Below are 20,723 nucleotides of genomic sequence, written 5' to 3'. Positions count from 1 at the left end.
ATTTTTGGCAATGAGTGTAATGTTCATTTTTGCATATACTAAATACATTATTTGTATTAATATGAATAAATATTAAAATGCACCTACATTAATGCTGTTCATTGTTAGTTCATGAAACCCAATGCATTAATGTTAACTACCTGAAATTTATTGTAAATGGTTGCATTTGGGGAAAATGGGAATTGAATTTTGACATGTAAACATTTTTTTAAACTGTCAAATAAATTTTAAAATGTGAAGTGTTTTGTGTGACTTTTTTTCACTGAAGCTGTAACATTTACAAACTCCCCCCAAAAATGTAATTGCATAATCATAGTAAACTACTAAGGTTGAGAAAAAAAAAGTACCTTAATTTATATTCAATTTAAGGGGGTTTAGCACAGGAAAAACTCAACAACATGGTCTGATATTGATGTTTATCACCGGTAAGAAATACAAAGTAACAATACCAGCAAAGTGAAGCACATCGATACTAGCACAAACATCCTAATCCAATCCAGAGTTATTTCATTTTCAGAGGGAAAAAAAACAATTGAGGGAAGAAGAGCTTCTGGCCTAATGACACACAAAGCAACAGTGCAAATGGCTTTCTAATGAGAACATTGTGTTGGAGAATGGAGTTTTACACGAATAAATGCTTGTGTATAATTGCTCTTCATTTGCTGCATTACTGTCCTTTCTGAACTCTTGTTCCTTCATCCTCTGTATTTCCTCTTCCTTTACTCCTTGTCCTCCATCGGTGCACCACCTGCCTGGTCATCTCCCTTCTTTTTGTGACCAGAAACGATGTCATCAATGCGCAGTAAGAGAACGGCCGTCTAAGAGGAAAATGAGAAAATCCATTAACAGTCATAAGAAAAGTCACCTCTACCTTCCTCCTGGAGTCTAAAGCAGTTTTCTTCAGTGTATGCGCCGTTTTACCTCAACTGCAGTTTTGTATGTCTGGGCTTTAACTGCCAGTGGTTCCCAGATCCCCAGCTGCTCCATATCAGCAAGAGTTCCTGTCTCTCCATTGATACCCCATGAAGAGTTGCCCTCCTGAGTGTGCTTGGCCTGGAAAAGAGATGAGAAACGCTTTAACGCCAACTGAAATGCAAGTTACTCAAGAGAAGCAGCAACACACAAATAAAAAAAAAATAAAAAAATTTTTGCTTTCGATTCAACTTACCCTAAGGGAAGTGAGGACTCGTATTGCTGAGGCTCCACAGTTCTGGATGAGTGTACGTGGGATGACCTCCAGGGCCTGAGCCACAGCGCGGTACGGCCACTGCTCTACACCGGTCATCGCTCGCGAGCGCTCCGTCAGCCGATGGGACACCACCATCTCCACTGCTCCACCACCTGGCAACAGATGCGGGTCCAACAGGACGTTACGACAGACCTGCATGGCATCCTGCAGGTTTCGCTCCACTTCCTGAGAAAGATCATCAGTCAAACAGCGACAAGTCAATTAACCTGTGCAAAATCCCCTGATACTCCAGCTGAGCTGATCAAATATTCAACAAATGGCCTGTTGAATTATCTAAGCACCTCTTCCTGAGGGCTGCTCTCACTATAGAGACCTTTGTGAGACTCTATAACGATTAAAAAACATCCTCATTAATCTTCCTCTGAGCATTGCATAGTCATGAATTTTTAACAGTGGCCCCAGTCTCCTCATTTCTTTGGTTCCCTCTTCCCGTCTTTTCTCACCGCTAAGATCTCCTTGCTGGCTCCTCTGAGGAGAATGGTGCAGGCTTTGGGGTCTTTACACTCTGTCACAAAGGTGAAATACTCATCACCGATCTTCTTCACTTCAAATAGGCCGGCTCCTGTACCTACATCCTCTTCACGGAGCTCATCTGTTCTGCTGGCAATACGTGCACCACATGCTCTGAGAGAGACAAGCAGAAGTGGAGTTAAAGTGTTGCCACACTTCTTAAATTTCCATAACCAATAATAAGAAACTACTGGTGAAGTTAAGTATTTTTAAGTTATTTTGATTCAGAACCTGTCAGTATTGTTATTAACTTAAAAGAAAGAAAGAAAAAAAAAAGTTTACACCTTTAAAAAATTCTGAATAAAATGTTTCATAAATTTTATAATAAAATTTAAGAGTTGAAATGTTGAAGACTAAAATAGTTTAAAACTTAAAACTAATTGTTTAAAACTAAAATGGAGGGGGAAACTAAGATCATTAAAATGGAAAATAAAAAGAAACAAAAACTAAAAGATAATTTAAAATATTAATAAAGACTACAATTGCACATACAAAAATAATACTATTTTATCATTCACGCCAAATTGTAAACTATTTTGCCAAATTCATTAAAAACCAAATCATTCTTAAAATGATTGTCACTCACAAATCAGAGATCAATGCTCTACACAAGCAATATCTAAGTGACTCCACTAGGCATATAGAAATACAATGCATGTCCACTAAATAAACTGCCATGATTAACATTTTAATATTAATTTTCAAGATTTTTGAATTTTAAATTTCCTATTATTTCCTAAGAAATTAAGATTTGCTTTACATTTTGTGCATGTATATCTGGCAAAATATCCACTGATACAATGAATTACACAAAAACGAAAATTTGACAAAAGCACATTTCTGCACCTTGCAATACGGTTGTTGTCCGTCTTTCTGACACGACGGATCGCAGTGATGTTTGCTTTCACCAGATAGTGCTGAGCCAGATCTAGAGAAATGACAAACAACTCACATGATCTAAAAAAAACAAAAAAAGACCACCATTGCTTCTCATAAACACATGACTGCATGAGCGCTCATATGTACCAGAGATGCCCTTTTCAGTGAAGACCAGGTCAGGTTTGAGACGAATAATGTCTTCACAGATCTGCTGGATGTACTCTTCCTCCATCTGCAGAATGCGAGCGAAGTCTTCCTCACGAGAGATCTCAATATCAGTCTGAGAGGAGCAAGAGGTCAAAGGTCAGTGTTTTCGATGTTTTTAAATAAGCATTCAGAGGAAGATTGTGGATTCAGACATCTCACCTGACTCTCACCCTTCTTGTACTCCAGAGAGCAGTCCAGCAGAACAATTCTCGGGTTTTTGATGAGTCTTCGCATACGGGGATGAGTTACATCCTTATTTACCATCACCCCCTTTAGCACACACGAGTCATCAATGATACCACCAGGCACCTATTCACACAAAAATTGCAATAAGGTATATTTACACATTGCTTGACATTTAATCATTGTTTAAATTCAACATGAATTGCAGATCCTATGCTAATTTTATCCATTGAGAACAAACTGGATCATGTATTGATCTTATTGCTAGATTTGATGTGAAGACCCAAAATATTTCATGCAAAATTGTTAAATGACTTTCGTCCAATTGCGCTCACATCAGTTCTCTGCAAATATATGAAACGCATAGTAAGGAATTGTCATCCCAAATTGAGAGATTTATCGTTCCCCTGCAGTTTGCCTACCGGGCCAATCAGTGCACTGTGGATGCCTCTCTTCCTCTTTTGAATAAAGTTCAACATCATTTAGATAAGTCAAATATGTGTGTTAGAATACTTTTCATGGATTTCTCGGCTGCTTTTAATACCATCCATCCTAACCTTCTATTAAAGCGCCTTCACATTTTAGGTGTTAGTTGTTGGTTGATTTCATGGATTAAGGAATTTTTAAAAAACCGACCACGGCATGTTTGTATTAATAATGTCATGTCATGACTGCTTGGTTTTAAATACTGGGGTACCGCAGGGATGTGTATTATCTCCAATATTGTTCTCTGTATACATCAATGAACTGCAGTGTGATGATGATAATCCCTCCCTCAAAGTATGCTGATGATATGGCACTGGTTTCCTGTCAGAAAGAATTGAATAGCCCTTCATATTTTGAGTATATCAATAGTGTTATTGTTTGGTTTGATAGTAGCTCCTTACATCTTAATATTAGAAAGACAAGAGAGCTATGTTTGAGGAGTCAAACAAGAACAGTAGATACAAGCCCATATAAACCAGTCATTATAAAAGGAAAAATTGTAGAGTAGGTCTCGAATTTTAAATATTTAGGAACAATTATTGACAATGAACTCAACTTTGAAGGTAATGTAGAGTCTGTCTGTAAGAAGGCAAGCCTTGGTCTTCTTAGAAAATTGAGTTTTAACGTTAGTACACAGACTAACCGTGGTACACAGGTCAACGATTGAGAGCATTCTTACATATATTGTCTCATGGTTAAACAAGAACAAACTCACAAATAATCAGGCAAATAAGATTACTGGCTATAAACAACATTCACTTTAGGTCTTATTTGATTGTTTTATGGAAAAACAGCAATTGGGATTTTTAAAGATCACTCTACTTTTGAAATGTCTCCATCAGGGTGTGGGCTTAAAATTCCTCTGGCCAGAAGAAATGCTTATAAATAAATAATTTGTCCCAATGGCAGTTATTATTTTAAAATCGCATTATTGTTTGAAGGAAATGCAAGAGAGTGGTTGGTAGTAGGGTTGCACGATATACCGGTACTATGGTAGTATCACGATACTAAAGCTTAAAAATACTCGCGTGCCATTGCATTTTTTTTTTTAAACTGTAGTTTCGTCCATACGGTAGTACCGTAAGATATGTTGTATGCACGGCAGGAACACCATTTAAATTCATTTGAACATGCATGCCAACAGAAACATTACAATTTGATTGCCAAATGTCTTTCTGCTGTGCTCTGTGTAGTTCAGGCTGTGTATACGCTTTATATGGTATTGAGTGTTTCAGTTCAGTTTGCAATGAGAAGTACTTCATACTACGTCATGGTTCATGCTGCAGGTAATCAGAAGAAAGGGTCTGATTCAGACCGTCTGATGTTATTTAAAAAAAATTGCAGCTCAAGCATCACTTATTCAACATCATAATATCTTTAAATCTTTCAAGAAAGTATTCTCGCAGTTTTATTCATTTGACCACTTCTAGAAAAGGTGTAATAGTTCGTTTCTGGAAGCATATTCGCGATCACGAATGCAATTCCATTCATTAGCATAGCGGCTTTGCACTTGGTTCTTATCAATCATATATAATATATACAGTGGGGCAAAAAAGTATTTAGTCAGCCACCAATTGTGCTCACTTAAAAAGATGAGAGAGGCCTGTAATTTTCATCATAGGTATACCTCAACTATGAGAGACAAAATGAGAAAAAAAAATCCAGAAAATCACATTGTAGGATTTTTAAAGAATTTATTTGCAAATTATGGTGGAAAATAAGTATTTGGTCAATAACTAAATTTCATCTCAATACTTTGTTATATACCCTTTGTTGGCAATGACAGAGGTCAAACGTTTTCTGCAAGTCTTCACAAGGTTTTCACACACTGTTGCTGGTATTTTGGCCCATTCCTCCATGCAGATCTCCTCTAGAGCAGTAATGTTTTGGGGCTGTCGCTGGTCAACACGGACTTTCAACTCCTTCCAAAGATTTTCGATGGGGTTGAGATCTGGAGACTGGCTAGGCCACTCCAGGACCTTGAAATGCTTCTTACGAAGCCACTCCTTCGTTGCCCGGGCGGTGTGATTGGGATCATTGTCATGCTGAAAGACCCAGCCACGTTTCATCTTCAATGCCCTTGCTGATGGAAGGAGGTTTTCACTCAAAATCTCGCGATACATGGCCCCATTCATTATTTTGTTTACACGGATCAGTCGTCCTGGTCCCTTTGCAGAAAATCAGCCCCAAAGCATGATGTTTCCACCCCCATGCTTCACAGTAGGTATGGTGTTCTTTGCATGCAACTCAGCATTCTTTCTCCTCCAAACACGACAAGTTGAGTTTTTACCAAAAAGTTATATTTTGGTTTCATCTGACCATATCACATTCTCCCAATCCTCTTCTGGATCATCCAAATGCTCTCTAGCAAACTTCAGACGGGCCCGGACATGTACTAGCTTAAGCAGGGGGACACGTCTGGCACTGCAGGATTTGAGGCCTTTGTTACTTTGGTCCCAGCTCTCTGCAGGTCATTCACTAGGTCCCCCCGTGTGGTTCTGGGATTTTTGCTCACAGTTCTTGTGATCATTTTGACCCCACGGGGTGAGATCTTGTGTGGAGCCCCAGATCGAGGGAGATTATCAGTGGTCTTGTATGTCTTCCATTTTCTAATAATTGCTCCCACAGTTGATTTCTTCACACCAAGCTGCTTACCTATTGCAGATTCAGTCTTCCCAGCCTGGTGCAGGTCTACAATTTTGTTTCTGGTGTCCTTTGACAGCTCTTTGGTCTTGGCCATGGTGGAGTTTGGAGTTAGACTGTTTGAGGTTGTGGACAGGTGTCTTTTATACTGATAACGAGAAGTTACAGGTCTGTGAGAGCCAGAAATCTTGCTTGTTTGTAGGTGACCAAATACTTATTTTACCAAGGAATTTACCAATTAATTCTTTAAAAATCCTACAATGTGATTTTCTGGATTTTTTTTCTCATTTTGTCTCTCATAGTTGAGGTATACCTATGATGAAAATTACAGGCCTCTCTCATCTGACTAAATACTTTTTTGCCCCACTGTGTGTGTGTGTGTGTGTGTGTGTGTGTATATATATATATATTTTTTTTTTTTTTTTTTTAACATTATGAATGCATGTGTTTTTTAATATACGTGCTGCTAACTTGGAAATTTCAAGTTTGCAAGCAAAAATGCTCCTAACAGTTCGGCAATACGACAAGCAAGAGTGCTGTTTTTGTTTCGTTTCTGTGTTCGAATCCAACTCCACGTTGGCTTGGGCGAATCACTGATTCACTAAGCCATTCATTTGATTCGCTCCTGAAGGATTCAGCCATTTTTAATGAATTGTTTGAATGACTCAGTGATTCAATCATGAGCACTTGCTGCCACCTGCTGGCGGTTTTAAGTTTCCCCATCTAAAAGTAGGCATATTACATTCTTTTCCAACATATTTCTATATTTAGAATTCTGAATTTAAAATATTAAATCTCATAATATTTATGCAATTATGAATAGTCTAAATGTATAAATACCACATCTAAATGTCACTTCATGCAGCTTCTGTGCAGTGCTAAGTTTAGTTTTGTTTACATTTCATGGATAACAATTAGGCAGCAATAATCAATATATCGACTTATCGCACAATATATGTACAGGACCTCAATATATTTTGGTGACGCAATATATCGCCCATTATATTTACTTAAAAATTAATGTCACCATGTTTTTTGCATTCCACTTGTGCCTGTGTCTTTTGCAGCTTCTCATACATAACATGGATTGTTTTCCTGGATTTTGTCATGAGGTGCTAGTTCACATTTTAATAAGGTTTTTACAAAAAAATTATATGGCCTTCTTTAGGGATCTGTGCCTTTGTACATGCATACATCTGACTGCCAAGTAGTGATTGTGTTTTTCAGTAATAGTGTGCACCCTTAATTTACAGAGAAAAGAAGGTCAGGGGAAAATCTGTAGATGGAAAAATCTCCATACAAGTTTGTGCATTTTTCTTTTTTTCTACTTGTTACTTTGCACTTTTAGTTAGAAAATGTTTATTTACTATTTATTCAAGTTTTTTAAGGTATCTAATATTTTGATACTTAATTTCCATGATCTAAATATTCTTAAGAATTAAAAGTTTGTCGTTATTTGGAAGCGTGTAGGCCTTCTTGCATTATTATGCTGTTAAATTATAATTATATATTCAGTGGCATAAAATGGTCTTTAAAATGACAATAATATCGCTTATCGCAATTATTCTGGGGCAATATATCGCACAACAAAAAGTTGTTATCGTGACAGGCCTAATAACAATAACTAGTCATTCATTAACATTAATGAAGTATTCAGAGAAATAAGATTATCCAATAGTTCACGCAACTTCAGTGACATCGGAAAAGAGCAAGTTATTTTATTTTGATTAAAGACTTCTGTTGACAAAAACATTCTGTGATTACATTCAAGACCAAAATTGTACATATATAAAGTAAAACCAAGTAAGAATATGCCCTTTAAGCATATTTCTTTAGGCTGTGTCCTACCTTCTCGACTTTGGCATACTTCTTAATGTCGATCTCCTTGCGTCCGTTTTCCTCCAGCTCAACAGTACGGACAGCATCTAGAGCAATATTGCAGGCCATGGTGGACCAGCGGCTCAGTGCTTTGGTGTTGATGGCAGAGTTTATTATCTTCAACATCATGTCACGATTATTCACATCTACTGGAGTGCTATGAGGGGGAGGAGGAAGTAGAAAAACTATCAGACTGTGAAAAATTTCATCCCACTTTAGCCAATCATCCACTTTACCAATTTCACTGATAAAACTAAGCAGATTAACGGAATGGTTTAGCCAAAATAAAAATTTCCTGAAGATGTACTCACTCTAAGTCCATCAAAGAAGTATTTGTTTGTTTCTTCATCGGAACAGATTTGGAGAAATGTAGCACTACGTCACTTGCTTACCAATGGACCCTCTGCAGTGAATGGGTGCCATCAGAATAAGAGTTCAAACAGCTGATAAAAACATCACAATAATCCACATGACTCCAGTCCATCAATTTAACGCCTTATGTAATGAAAAGCTGCGTGTTTGTAAGACACAAATCCATAATTAAGGCATTTTAAATTACTTTTTGTAATTGGAGTTGTACTTCATTCTGACGGCACCCATTGACTGGAGAGGATCCATTGGTGAACAAGCGATGTAATGCTCCAAATCTGTTCTGATGGACAAACACTCATCTACATCTTATCTACTATTCCTTTATTGATTAAGAGCTCATACAGAACAATTAAACTGGTTGTATGTTTGATTACCTAATGTCTTTGAGTATGTTCAACATATCATCCATAGCTTGTCTGTATGCACTGATCACCACAGTAGGATGCATCTGCTGTTGCAAAAACTGCTCAGCCACCGACAGCATCTCACCCGCTGTACACAGAATGTCACGTTAGGATTTGAGCACTTCAAATGCTATTGAACAAATTAATTATTAACATATAAACATTCATTTAAAGTGCCCCTATTATGGATTTTTGAAAATTACCTTTCATGCAGTGTGAACACTCCTCTAAGTGAATGAAAACATCCTGCAAAGTTTTAAATCTGAAAGTGCTCCGTGTATAAAATTGTCTCTCAAAAGAAAGAGTCGACTCTGAATCATTGAAATGAGTCGTTTTTAAAACGAATCCCAAGCCGTTTCATGTTGATTTTAACATGAAACATTAGCATATTGCCCGCTCACTTGTTGGTCTTTTTGCGTTGGTCTGAATGAAAATGCAATTTCATTCTTTGCCACTAGGTGCCTCTTTTGGAGCTGTAAAAATAACTGTTTCCCCGGTAACGTTGTACACAAAGCAGCACAAAAGCTGCTTTATCAGGCATTACAAGCATGATGAAATGAAAATGAGACCAATCACCGCAGATTAGCATCACGCAAAGGAGGGGTTTGGAAAATTGAATCGTTGAGCAAGTAAGGTAAATGCATGTTATAAGACAATGAAAGTGCTTTTTGACCTTGCATGCATGTCAACCAGTTGTTGGGTCTCCCAAAACTAAAATATGAACCTTTCATTACCCATAATAGGGGCACTTTAATTGTTAGTTGTCAACTTCTTACAATTTATTTTCTAATAATTATTATTAATAATAATATAATTAATTATTTGTATGTTACTAAACTAGAAAAGTTATCATTCAAGAATATATTTAATAAAACACCTACATCATTCAGTTTCACAGACTCTGTGAACTGACAGGGAGAACACAAATGACCCTCACCCAGAATAATTACAGAGGTGGTCCCATCTCCAACCTCCTCATCCTGTGTGCGGCTGATCTCAATCATGGACTTGGCAGCGGGGTGCTGGACCTGGATCTGAATGCCACAAAAAAAAGAGAGAACATTTTATTAACATTCAATAAATACAAAACCTACATTTTGTTTTACAAAGTTATGGAGTGGTATTCATAATCACCTCTCTCAGAATGGCATTGCCATCATTGGTCATGACGATACCACCCATGGGATCCAGAAGCATCTGCGTACAAAGAACAAAACATTTCATCAAACATCTCTTTAGAGCAATATCATAAGTCTCATCTTACAATAAACCAAAATATAAGTGTGGACTAAACACCAGAAACACACCTTCATCATAGCCCTTGGTCCCAGACATGTCCTGATGATATCTGCTATGGTCTGAAAGGAGAATGAAGCAGCAGGTTAGTGATGTGTCAGGACATGTCTTTCAAGAAAATAAATAAATACATACATACACACACACACACAGAAAAGAGACCCACCTTAGCCGCACTGATGTTTCCAATCTGAACCTTTCGTCCAGACTCTCTCTTGATGTTCTGACCTGTTACGAGCAGAAACAGAGCCAGTGTGTGTGTTAAATCAGTTTAATATGATGAACCCTATTTATTTTATTCGTTTAGAAAATAAAAATGATAACAAACGATTTAAAATCTAACAAAAATTAAATATTTGACATATGCTAACAGAAAATATCAATAATGTTGCGTCTAAGCATATGAAGAGGGTGCAGCTCTGGTCAGCACACTCTCTGTGCCGTTAGCTTTATGCTAACTAATTCATTACTTTAAAACCTCCGTTAGACAGAACCGACTGCCCCATAAAGCCAGCAAATGACTGAGAACTGAGCAGCGCTAGCTTTATTATTGACTGTGCAACTTATGGTGCAATGTCTTAAAAAATATTATTATTAATAAGCAATGTTAGCTACGAGGCTAACACAATGACTAATCTGAACACTCTCATTAGCTTCAGACACGCGAGGCCCCCGTGCCACACTAGTTAGCTTAGCATTCTAGCACCGATGCATGAATAAAACTCTAATTCACACCGTTACCGAGTCCAGCAGCGGCTCATATGAAAGCTACACTTGCGCATTTTCAGATGGAATAATGAAATAAGCACTCACTAAGCACGAGAACCGGTCGGCCCATCATGTTTGCGGCGTGGTTTAGATCACCGGTACCGGACAACACGCACAACGGTAAGAGGAGAGGATGCACGAGGCGTGGCTGGGGACTCAGCCACACAGTGGACCAATGAGCAACCGAGACGCCTTTGACATACACATATCTCCACCAATCAAAGAAAGCTCAGCAACGCTTGTGGGTGGGTGTAGAATGAAGCAGAACTGAAAAGTTCTCGAAAGAATCCTGTAATAGCTGTCAGGATGAAGATTTCCTAGATAGAAACGTAAATTTTCCTTACAAGTAATTAATCGCTTAATTTTAGATTTACAGACAAGAAAGCTAAATCTACATTTTGTTAAACAGTATACAATTTTATATTATCTAAAATAATAGTTTATATTAAAACAAAATCGAATATATATCAAAATGTATGCCAACGCCTCACGTCTACACTGTAAAATATTTTTTAATGGAAAAAAAAAAAAGAATTATAGTAAAAACTCTGAAATGGTTAACCAGGTCAAATTACCATATAAGGTAATGTTAAAATTCATCTACTAAAACTTAGGTATAAACTAATAAATAAATATATTACCCATTACTGATTTATAAAGCATATCATGTTTAAGACTATTTGTCTATATTTGTCTGTATTTATTCTAAAATGTATTATATGTTTAATATATTTCACATTTTATTTTAAATACAACTGTTTTGGTTTAAAATTGAAAAAAAAAAAAAAAAACCCGTCGAACAGTACTACAAATATACAACAAAAAATACACACACAATTAGGTGTTTGTCCATTTCTTTATTATGACTGCAAACACAAAACACTCCCATTTTTGATGACATAAACAGTTCAAGAAGTAAGCGTCAAACTTCTAAAAGATTACTAGCCTGGGAGCAGATGTTAACATCCTCACATGTATGGATGGAGGATGCGGTCCAAGACCCTTACAGACGTTTGATTTGACATGACAGACATTAGGAGGTAGTAGAGGTACCCCAATTCTTTTCATAGACTGTTATTGTACAGTCATCAACTGCTTACAGAATCTCTAAGACATCCTGTAGACTTGAAACAAAGTTTAAAAGTAACATCTGAATGGACTATGAAGAGATTGTGTAATTAATGTACCAATGCAGTAACCAATTTCAACATTTTGTAAACTAAGCCAGCAGTAAGGAGTGAGGTACACACTTCTTAACTTAAAAGCATTCAGTCAGTGGAACACTTTACAGTAACATGTTTGTGATAAGTGACCTATAAACACAGTCTCCCTTTAAATAAAGAGACAGGAAATTAGCATATTTTGCATATGCAGTGCATTTTGTTATAAAAGACAGAGAATAAAAGAAAACGGAGGCAACTTGGCAGCAGATTGTTAAATAACTGATGTAAAAACAGTATTTTAACTATAAACTACATTCCTTATCATGTGTCCAGTAGTGTATTGACTAACATTTTAAAAGTGATGCATTTTATCATGTGCTTTGATGTACCCGATTGATGTCATGAATATCTGCGAGTGACACATTTGGCTGAAGTGGGTTTGTGCATTTCTCCACCTGGTAAATTCAGCATCTTATTGTTTGTTTACAGTTCATCCCTTGATTCGTCTAAGATTAGCGGATTTGTGGCCTCTTTCTTCAGGAAGGTGATGAAGCTGCTAACCTCACGACCACCCTGTGGGACAAAAATGTTTAAGTAACATTGTAGCAGTTTGTCTGTCTGTGTGTGTGTGTGTGTGTGTGTGTGTGTGTGATGATATTCACCTCATATCGCTGTGGCTGGTCCTTTTGTCCAGAGGGCACGAAGTAAATGGTTGGAAATCTGCAGTTCAGGCAAAACAGGTGATGAATCAAGAAGAAAAACAGCTGAATGCCACAGAATGTTTGTTGTAATGAACAATAAATTGATCAGAGACATAAAGAGAAACAGATCGTTACCCTTGAACATCATAATTTGGGGGCACATCATTAGCAGTGGCGTCCATTTTAGCAATTACAATGTTGGGGTCCCCAGAAAGCTAAGACAAACACAAAATAAAATCCAAATAATGAGCATTATGGGCCTACAGTGGCATTATTTTTGGCATATACTACTGTTTGGGTTCAGTGAGATATTTTTTATTTTTTTATTTTTTTTTAAAGAAATTAACATTTTCATTCAGCAAGATGCATTGAATTAAGACATTTGTAATGCTGTAAAAAAATTCAAATAAATGCTGTTCTTTTGAACTTTCTATTCAGCAAAAAGTCCTGGAAAAATACATATACAATACAATAAAATTGATAATAATAAATGTTTCTTGAGCACCAAATCAGCATATTAGAATGATTTCTGAAGGATCATGTGACACTGAAAACTGGAGTAATGACTGCTGGAAATTCAGCTTTGCCATCACAGGAATAAATGTATTAAAATATAAAAGTTATTTTAAATTGTAATAATATTTCACATTATTATTCATTTTACCATATTTTTGATCAAATAAATGCAGCCTTGGTGACTTACCTCATGAACATTAAAAAAAATCTTACTGGTTCTAAAACTCCGGTCTCTGATGAAAAATGAAAAATGCTTTATATTATATATACATTGTGTTAACAAACCTTTTCTCCAAGCTCCTTGTATATGGGCTCCAGGTTCTTGCAATGGCCGCACCAGGGAGCGTAAAATTCAACCAACACATCCTTCTCTGGATCATTCACAATCTCGTCAAAGGTGTCAGCAACAACAACCTGTGGAACCACATACATGATGAATACCAGAAAACATAAAAAAAATTATAAAATAAAAAACATCTCTGTGGGTCCGCTTACCTTGACAGGGTCCTCATTGGACTCTGGAACAGGCTCAGATTTCACATATCGCTTCAATCTTTTAGCAAAGTAATCCTCCAGGAACCTCTCCAAGGACTTGCCATCTCGCCTACAGAACCAAACACAGAATGAGCTTCTGAAGCCTTTTCTCAAATCTATTGATTATTTCTTACTGGATGTAAACAGAAAAGCACTGTGTGTATAGACTAGTGTTTTGTAAAACTTACGTGAATTCTTCCTGCATGGAGTACTTGTGTCCCTCTTTCGTCCGGATTGTAACAAGGGGAATGTCTCCTCCCTCAGATGAACCCAAACCAAACTCCTCCTCAAGCTCATCCTGGAACTCTTGTCGATCTGCCACTGCAAAACTCAGACCTCGATCCTGAAACTGTGTCGCCACCTTCATTATTCTGAAAGAGACAATGAGAAATTTACAGATATAAAAAGAACAAATATACTGATATTCCAATGATTGGGTGCTCACCTGTTCCTCCAGTAGTTTGTGCCTTTGAGATTTCGTAAGTAATCTACATTGTAATATGCTGTAAGCAGATCACTTCCTCTCAGAATGTCCCTGTTTTCTGTGGTCAAATGTGGACAGAGACCAAATCTAAAAGCAGCGTGAAATGAAAATAACAAGACCAAGAATCATGAATCACAACATATCAAATTGCATTTTTAAATGGAGTTCCAACTGTTTGACCAATCACCCACAAAATATACAAGCATGAAAGAAACTTACACACTGTCTCTGATGAATGTACGGAGAGAGGAATAAGAAATGGATTCTGTGTATTTCGCCACATTTTCCTCAAACTTGCTGTTTAAACGAGGGGGACGAAACAGCAGAACACACCTGAACGGAAAAGACAAAAAGAAGAAAAAGCACACAATCTCAAATGGTTGTTTCCTTCATGCTCTGTGTCATACATACTCTCCATCTACGCCGTATTTCAGGCCTGTTCCCACATCAGTGGAATGAGCAAATCGATAGCTGTCCCTCAGGGCACTGGAGACCTTCAGAAACTCTGCAAGCTGTGTACTGTCTTCCCCAGAGAAGAAGCCTGAGCAAAACCATGAACAAAGACACAAGAGGGCAAAACATGAAAGGAGAGAACTTAAGCCTCCTTCAGTTCCAAGAGAGATTAAAATGAATGCAGAAGTCAAATATGATTTGTTTTGAGCTTCTGCTGCAGAAGCGATTTAAGATGCTTTGGCAGGTTTTACAAATTCAACTCACCCACCACACTAGCCTCATAATTGTCGACAAAAGAATCCAAATCCGCCTCACTGAGCAGAGACACAGAACTTGGACCTGCTTGCTTTTTCATGTAGCTCACAATGCCATCTGTTTCAGATCAAGTTATAGGTATGTAAGACACAAAAACAATTACAGCCAAAAAATAACAACAATATAAAACACATTGCCATTGAAAAGTCTGGGATCAGTAAGGTTTTTTTAAAAGAAATTAATATATTTAAATTGATCGAAAGTTAAGTAAGGAGATGCATAATGGTACAGGATTCAAAGAATTCCACAAAAATATCAAGCAGAAAAACTGTTCAATCAGCAAATTTAAATTATTTCTGAAGGATCGTGTGACACTGAATATTGGAGTAATGGCTGCAGAAAATTCAGCTTTGCCCTTACAGAAATAAATTAATGTTATGATATATTTGCCTTTTGAACGTGTATGTATGGACACAAAACATCAACCTGCTGTTCTGGGGCCATCATAAGATCCAGCTTCCTCTCCATTGCGGAAGATTTTAAGGGTGGGATACCCATTCACTCCAAAACGCTCACATGTCTCTGAGTTCACGGTGCAGTCCACCTGATCAAACATCAGGAAAGAGACTCATTCACCAAGCATATATAAAAACAAGACTGACTCTCATCTGCGTAACATAAGGGAGGCTAAACATTTGAGCTGGGTAATAGGAACTGGCGTGTCCATCATTCCTCACCTTTGCCAGAGGCAGTGTCCCTTTCAGCTTTGTGGCAGCAGCCTCATATTCCGGAGCAAGCCGCTGACAATGACCACACCTGTGGTAACACCATACCAGGAATATTAATGATACATAAAGGCATTATACTATTTAACTGCAATGGCAACTAGATAGTTTCAGTTTCAGACAGATCTTGTGAAGAAAATCCCTAATGGTATGGTTTAAATGAGAGAATTGTGCATTTGCATCATAATTTAGGTTCATGCACCTCCATACATCATAATTTAGATTTAAGCACTTCATGCATTAACAACCATTGTCATTCTCTAACGTTACATAGTCCAGACATAAACGAGAAAAACCCACCTTACGCTCTGGTCGCTGTACTAATAGTTCATTACAACCAAACTACAACCTGGCTTCAGATGGAATTATATTTTTATACAATTATCACAAATACATCTTATCTGGGACATACCAAGGTGCGAAGAACTCCACCAGCAGAGTCTCATGCATGACTGCGCTCCGGTCAAAGTCAGAGTCTCCGAGCTCGAGCACATCGCTGCCCTCCGCACACCACACAGTCAATACCAGACAGATGATAAACCGAGGTAAACGCATTTTGACTCGACTAGAGACGCGTGAATGTTGAAGTTGGCCCCGCTGCGCGAGTAGCAGATGTATGTATGGATCGCCTGAAGGTCCAAAAAAGCACCGTTCTCCTGGCAGAGCGCGTTTGATAAATTCAGTGCACTGGTACAAGGCCTTTACTTGGTATAACGTGCCTCCGGTCGTGTGGTGCTGCAGCACATGGGATTTATTACGCTCTAATCATATAATCTTTTAGATACGGCTAGTTTATGAAAATCAATAAAGTGTTTGAAGACCATAAATCAAAGGAGGGGAAGGTATGCAGTGATTTATTTTAGCACTAGGGGTCACTATTATATATATACAGATACAACTTATTTAGATAAGAAGAGGCTTTGGCCTGGCAAGAGGTTGCTTTTTCGAGATTTTGACTTGGCAGACATATACAATATAATAATATTTAAGAAAAATCACAATAGCAAGAGTACTACTGTTATGAATAAGGTTAGCTCTTAAACAGACCTTTGATATTCAGCAGTGAAATATTGCTTTAATATAACAAAAGATACTACTGAATAAGTACTTGTCTCGAGTATAGTGGTGTTACTTGTTGCCAGTGTTGGGGGTTAGGCATTACAAGTAACATAATCCAATTACTTTTTGTAACTAGTAAAGTAACACATTATTTTTAAATTTACAAGAAAATATCTAAATAAACAACACTTTTCCCATTTATTGGCTGACAGCTCTCCTGTCCTCGTATTGAGAGAAATCAGGTGCAAATGCAGAGGCATTGTGTGTGCTGTGTAAACATTCTTACACAGGTTACTGTAGGCCTAGTTCTAGACTAAATGTGAACATGCATTTTCTCATATCACTTGCAAACATTTAGTATTCCTCAAAAAGAATGAAAACAGTGAAATGCAAACTTGGAATATGAAGCAACTTGCAATAATTAAATACAATAATTCTTTCTTCAACTCAACGCGCTGCAACTTCAGAAAACACATGCAAATAGAAAAAGCACCAGCAAATCAAGAAAACATCTTCATCAATTTGACAGCAGGTGCTGCGAACTGAAAACGAACTCGAAAAGAATTTTATTTGCAGCTTGTTTCTTTGTTTGGTTGTGTTGTGAGCATTTGCAGCGCGTGTGTTGTCAAATTGATGAAGTTGTTTTCTTAATTTGCAGATGTTTTTTTCTATTTGCAGTGCGTTTCTTTATTTGCTTGTGTTGTGAGCATTTGTAGCGTGTGTTTTGTCAAATTGACGAAGTTGTTTTCTTAATTTGCAGATGTTTTTTTCTATTTGCAGTGCGTTTCTTTATTTGCTTGTGTTGTGAGCATTTGTAGCGTGTGTTTTGTCAAATTGACGAAGTTGTTTTCTTAATTTGCAGGTGTTTTTTTCTATTTACAGCGCGTTGAGCTCTCTCGGCCACCGTAGTTGAGCTTTCTTCTCCTGCATCCTATTTTTCACACAATCCAGAATGGCAACGCAGCTGAAAGGTTTGTTTGAGCTGTGCCCTCTACTGTACAGACGTGAATTTACATTTTCTTCAACCTGAGGCTTATTCATTTCACTTTTGATCTGAAAGGGCTTTTTCATTTGCCAAAAATATAACTTTTTATATTAAAAACAGTCAAACAAGCCCAGCCCAGATGAGAAAAAGTAATGCAAAAGTAACACAAAATTAATGTAACGCATTATTTTCCATAAAAAGTAACAAATTAACACAATTAGTTACTTTTCAAGGATGCAACGAAATACTGTAATGCATTACTTTTATAAGCATTGGCTGCCCACTGCTCCGGGTATGTGTTCACGGTGTATGTGTGTGTTCACTACTGTGTGTGTGCACTTGGATGGGTTAAATGCAGAGCACGAATTCCGAGTATGGGTCACCATATTTGGCCACACGTCACTTCACTTTCACTTTCTTTCACTTTTAAGTAACTTTCCTGTTGCTGTTGTATAAAATATATTTGTGATGCGTCATACCTCTTTAGAAATGCAAAAAAGTTTATATGTACTTATTTCAAGATTTTCTCAGAACAAGAAGATACACAAAGAAACACATCACCTGGGGAATTTCAAGACCTACAGTACAATGTGCAAGTGAAGTTCCTGTCTTCAGATGATAAGCTAATGCCAAAACTGACTCAGCCTATCTTTTGCTGAGTGTTTTATTGAAACGGAAACCCTGTTTTCCTTCATTCTCGATTATTTCCTAAATTATAGTGTGTTATCTGTTAATACAATGCATGGAGGGGAAATACGACCTGGAGCATCACTTATCATTAAAGCCAGCAGGAAACCATTCTCACGGACCCTTCAGTGCAATGGCTTACCAATCATAGTTGTTAAAGCCTTCTTTTGGCCAGCTATTTTTGAACAGACATTCAAATAGTAATTTAGAAAGAGGGTTGCTTTGATGTCCCAGATCCTGAATTTTCCATTTTACTCCCCCATTTTAACCAAATCCCTTATTTAACTTTCCAGACCATCCTAAAACAGACAATCATTGTGTTTCAGTTTCAGTTAATACTTTAAATTGAATCTCCAAATCTAAATCTGAAGACAATGGTGTAAAATCTCTTGTGAATAATTTTAATATGCGTTTACTGCGATAGCTTTTGTAATGAGGGATTAATTAACTACTGTATCTATTAAAAAAAAAAAAAATCTAAGTTAATTATTTTGATTTCTTTTATTGTTTTGTGCTATATTTGTACTAATACTTTGTGGCAAAATTGTGGGGAAAACTATAATAGCCTATTTGAATAACATTTGCCTAATGAGTTTTATGAAACGTAAAAGAAATGTAGGCTAATATATTAAAACAACTTGAAAGAAAAATATCATTAGGTTCATTACGTAATTATTTTAACTCATCATTGGGGTCTCTGGAATCCCAAGCATACAACAGTAAGTAAATCTTAACAGAACATGAGGGTTAACACCTATAAACATTTTAGCGTAACCTAGGCTATAGTGGTGTATGGAAATGTCAATAAACATGAAATATTTCAATGTACATCTAAGACATCCATTTGTTAAGACTGTATTGTATTATGTTTTGTAATAACAGTTTTATGCCAAACTGTACTATACATATACACTGAACTATACTTAGAGCTAAACAGTGGGAGGGAGAGAATACAGTAGGCGTAAGCGCTTGCCCACTCCTCGTGCACTCGCGACTCGATTGTCTTGAGGTTCTGTCACTGTCACGCGCTCTCCAGCGCATAGGATAGAGATACAGAGAGTGATTTAGCGGTTTAGCGATCACTTTTGGAGCAGGACACAGCTTCCAAAGAAGTTTACAAAAGGACTTACGTCTGTCAGAGTATCTTGATTGTCCTCGGGACGGAGCACTCCAGATCTTCCCTCAATTAAGTTCAATGCCACTTCTCCAGTAAGGTAAGAAAGTTTACGTTACTCACAATACAGTTGAATGCCATGTAGCCTAATACTTTTCATACCGCAAAGGACATGATTGATTTCTTGATTGCATTCAGTTTTTGTATAGCCTACTTTACTTCGCATCTCTGTCCTGAAGTTTTTTCTATTGAAGTTTCCATCTTCTGTCCTGACCTACTTCTTGAAGTCTGGTTTTGGTGAGATTATGTGATTGCTTTTTCTTAGGGCTCACTCTCAAATTTAATTTACAAATTTCAAGCAAACCATATCACTCATGCAAACCAAAATTGTGGAATTAATGTAAATGTACACTTCAAAACAGAATAAACCTACACCGGTAGATTTCATTAGCTCACACAATAACTATAATTTTTTTTTTTTTTTTTGTAATTAATTAAGCAAATATCTGAAAAAATAGTGTTTTTTCTGTAATTGAGGTGCAATTTGGCTGCTGAAACAGATGTGCATTGATTTTTATTTTTTTTTTTTACAAAATCAGACACAGATGTGTTTGTGATATGAAGCAGGTGCTGCTTTATCCATCTTATGTTTTTTCCATCAAAATTACATTTTTTATAATTTGCATAAGAAAACAGCATGCAGTATATTATTAAAAATTACATGTATTTTGTATGTGATGCCTGTCATAGTACAAATATCTGAGTCACGGCTGTTATTGAAGGAGAATGGTGGAATGACACACACATTTTATCTTTTTGTGAGTCATATCAAAGGCTCTGCCAATATTTTTTGTTCTTTTGTTGTTGATCTAACAGATTTTTAGCATTGCATGCTATTTGAGTATTTCTTCCCTAACATTCTAAAGTGTCAGGCGTTTGCAAATACAAACAAACCCCAGCCCTGCAAAACCACAACTGGCCAAAAGCACATTAGATCCAGGAGATGCTGACCTTGACCTTGTTTCTAGATGATTCCAGACAATTAAAATGAGTCCTCTACCTGTTTTGCCGTCTTTTTATTCCAGACCACCATATCCCCTAAAACAGGTCAG

General features: G+C 37.0%; 3 protein-coding genes across 5 annotated transcripts in view; 1 reads left to right on the top strand and 2 right to left on the bottom strand.

Moving 5' to 3' along the window:
• Positions 1-402: 402 nt before the first annotated feature.
• Positions 403-11,065, bottom strand: cct3 (chaperonin containing TCP1, subunit 3 (gamma)). Its single transcript, XM_058746128.1, has 14 exons — positions 10,921-11,065; positions 10,274-10,335; positions 10,119-10,169; positions 9,946-10,008; positions 9,749-9,845; positions 8,782-8,899; positions 8,006-8,192; positions 3,005-3,154; positions 2,786-2,918; positions 2,606-2,687; positions 1,693-1,873; positions 1,169-1,414; positions 922-1,053; positions 403-818 (listed from the first exon to the last, which is right to left on the bottom strand). Exons 1-14 carry the CDS (start codon positions 10,946-10,948, stop codon positions 720-722), a joined length of 1,629 nt encoding a protein of 542 aa, XP_058602111.1. The 5' UTR covers positions 10,949-11,065; the 3' UTR covers positions 403-719.
• Positions 11,066-11,712: 647 nt separating this feature from the next.
• pdia7 (protein disulfide isomerase family A, member 7) lies at positions 11,713-16,327 on the bottom strand. The gene is made up of 13 exons (XM_058746714.1): positions 16,179-16,327; positions 15,719-15,797; positions 15,468-15,585; positions 14,991-15,098; positions 14,685-14,814; positions 14,493-14,606; positions 14,235-14,360; positions 13,978-14,160; positions 13,751-13,859; positions 13,541-13,669; positions 12,875-12,954; positions 12,701-12,758; positions 11,713-12,611 (listed from the first exon to the last, which is right to left on the bottom strand). Exons 1-13 carry the CDS (start codon positions 16,319-16,321, stop codon positions 12,522-12,524), a joined length of 1,467 nt encoding a protein of 488 aa, XP_058602697.1. The 5' UTR covers positions 16,322-16,327; the 3' UTR covers positions 11,713-12,521.
• Positions 16,328-16,481: 154 nt separating this feature from the next.
• The window catches only part of pear1 (platelet endothelial aggregation receptor 1), a 43,355-nt gene continuing 39,113 nt past the window's right edge, over positions 16,482-20,723 (top strand). For 2 of the 3 annotated variants that reach the window (XM_058746713.1, XM_058746711.1), the window contains exon 1: positions 19,466-19,711. The gene's annotated coding sequence lies outside the window, so the exon portion shown is untranslated. Of the gene's footprint in view, positions 16,609-17,687; positions 17,797-19,465; positions 19,712-20,723 lie in introns of those variants that run through there. The other variant, XM_058746712.1, reaches the window with a different exon arrangement.

Source organism: Onychostoma macrolepis, chromosome 16 (genome assembly GCF_012432095.1).
Source record: "Onychostoma macrolepis isolate SWU-2019 chromosome 16, ASM1243209v1, whole genome shotgun sequence".
Taxonomy (NCBI): Eukaryota; Metazoa; Chordata; class Actinopteri; order Cypriniformes; family Cyprinidae; genus Onychostoma; species Onychostoma macrolepis.
Note: the sequence above shows the minus strand (reverse complement) of the source record. Positions and strands in the feature narration are given on the sequence as shown.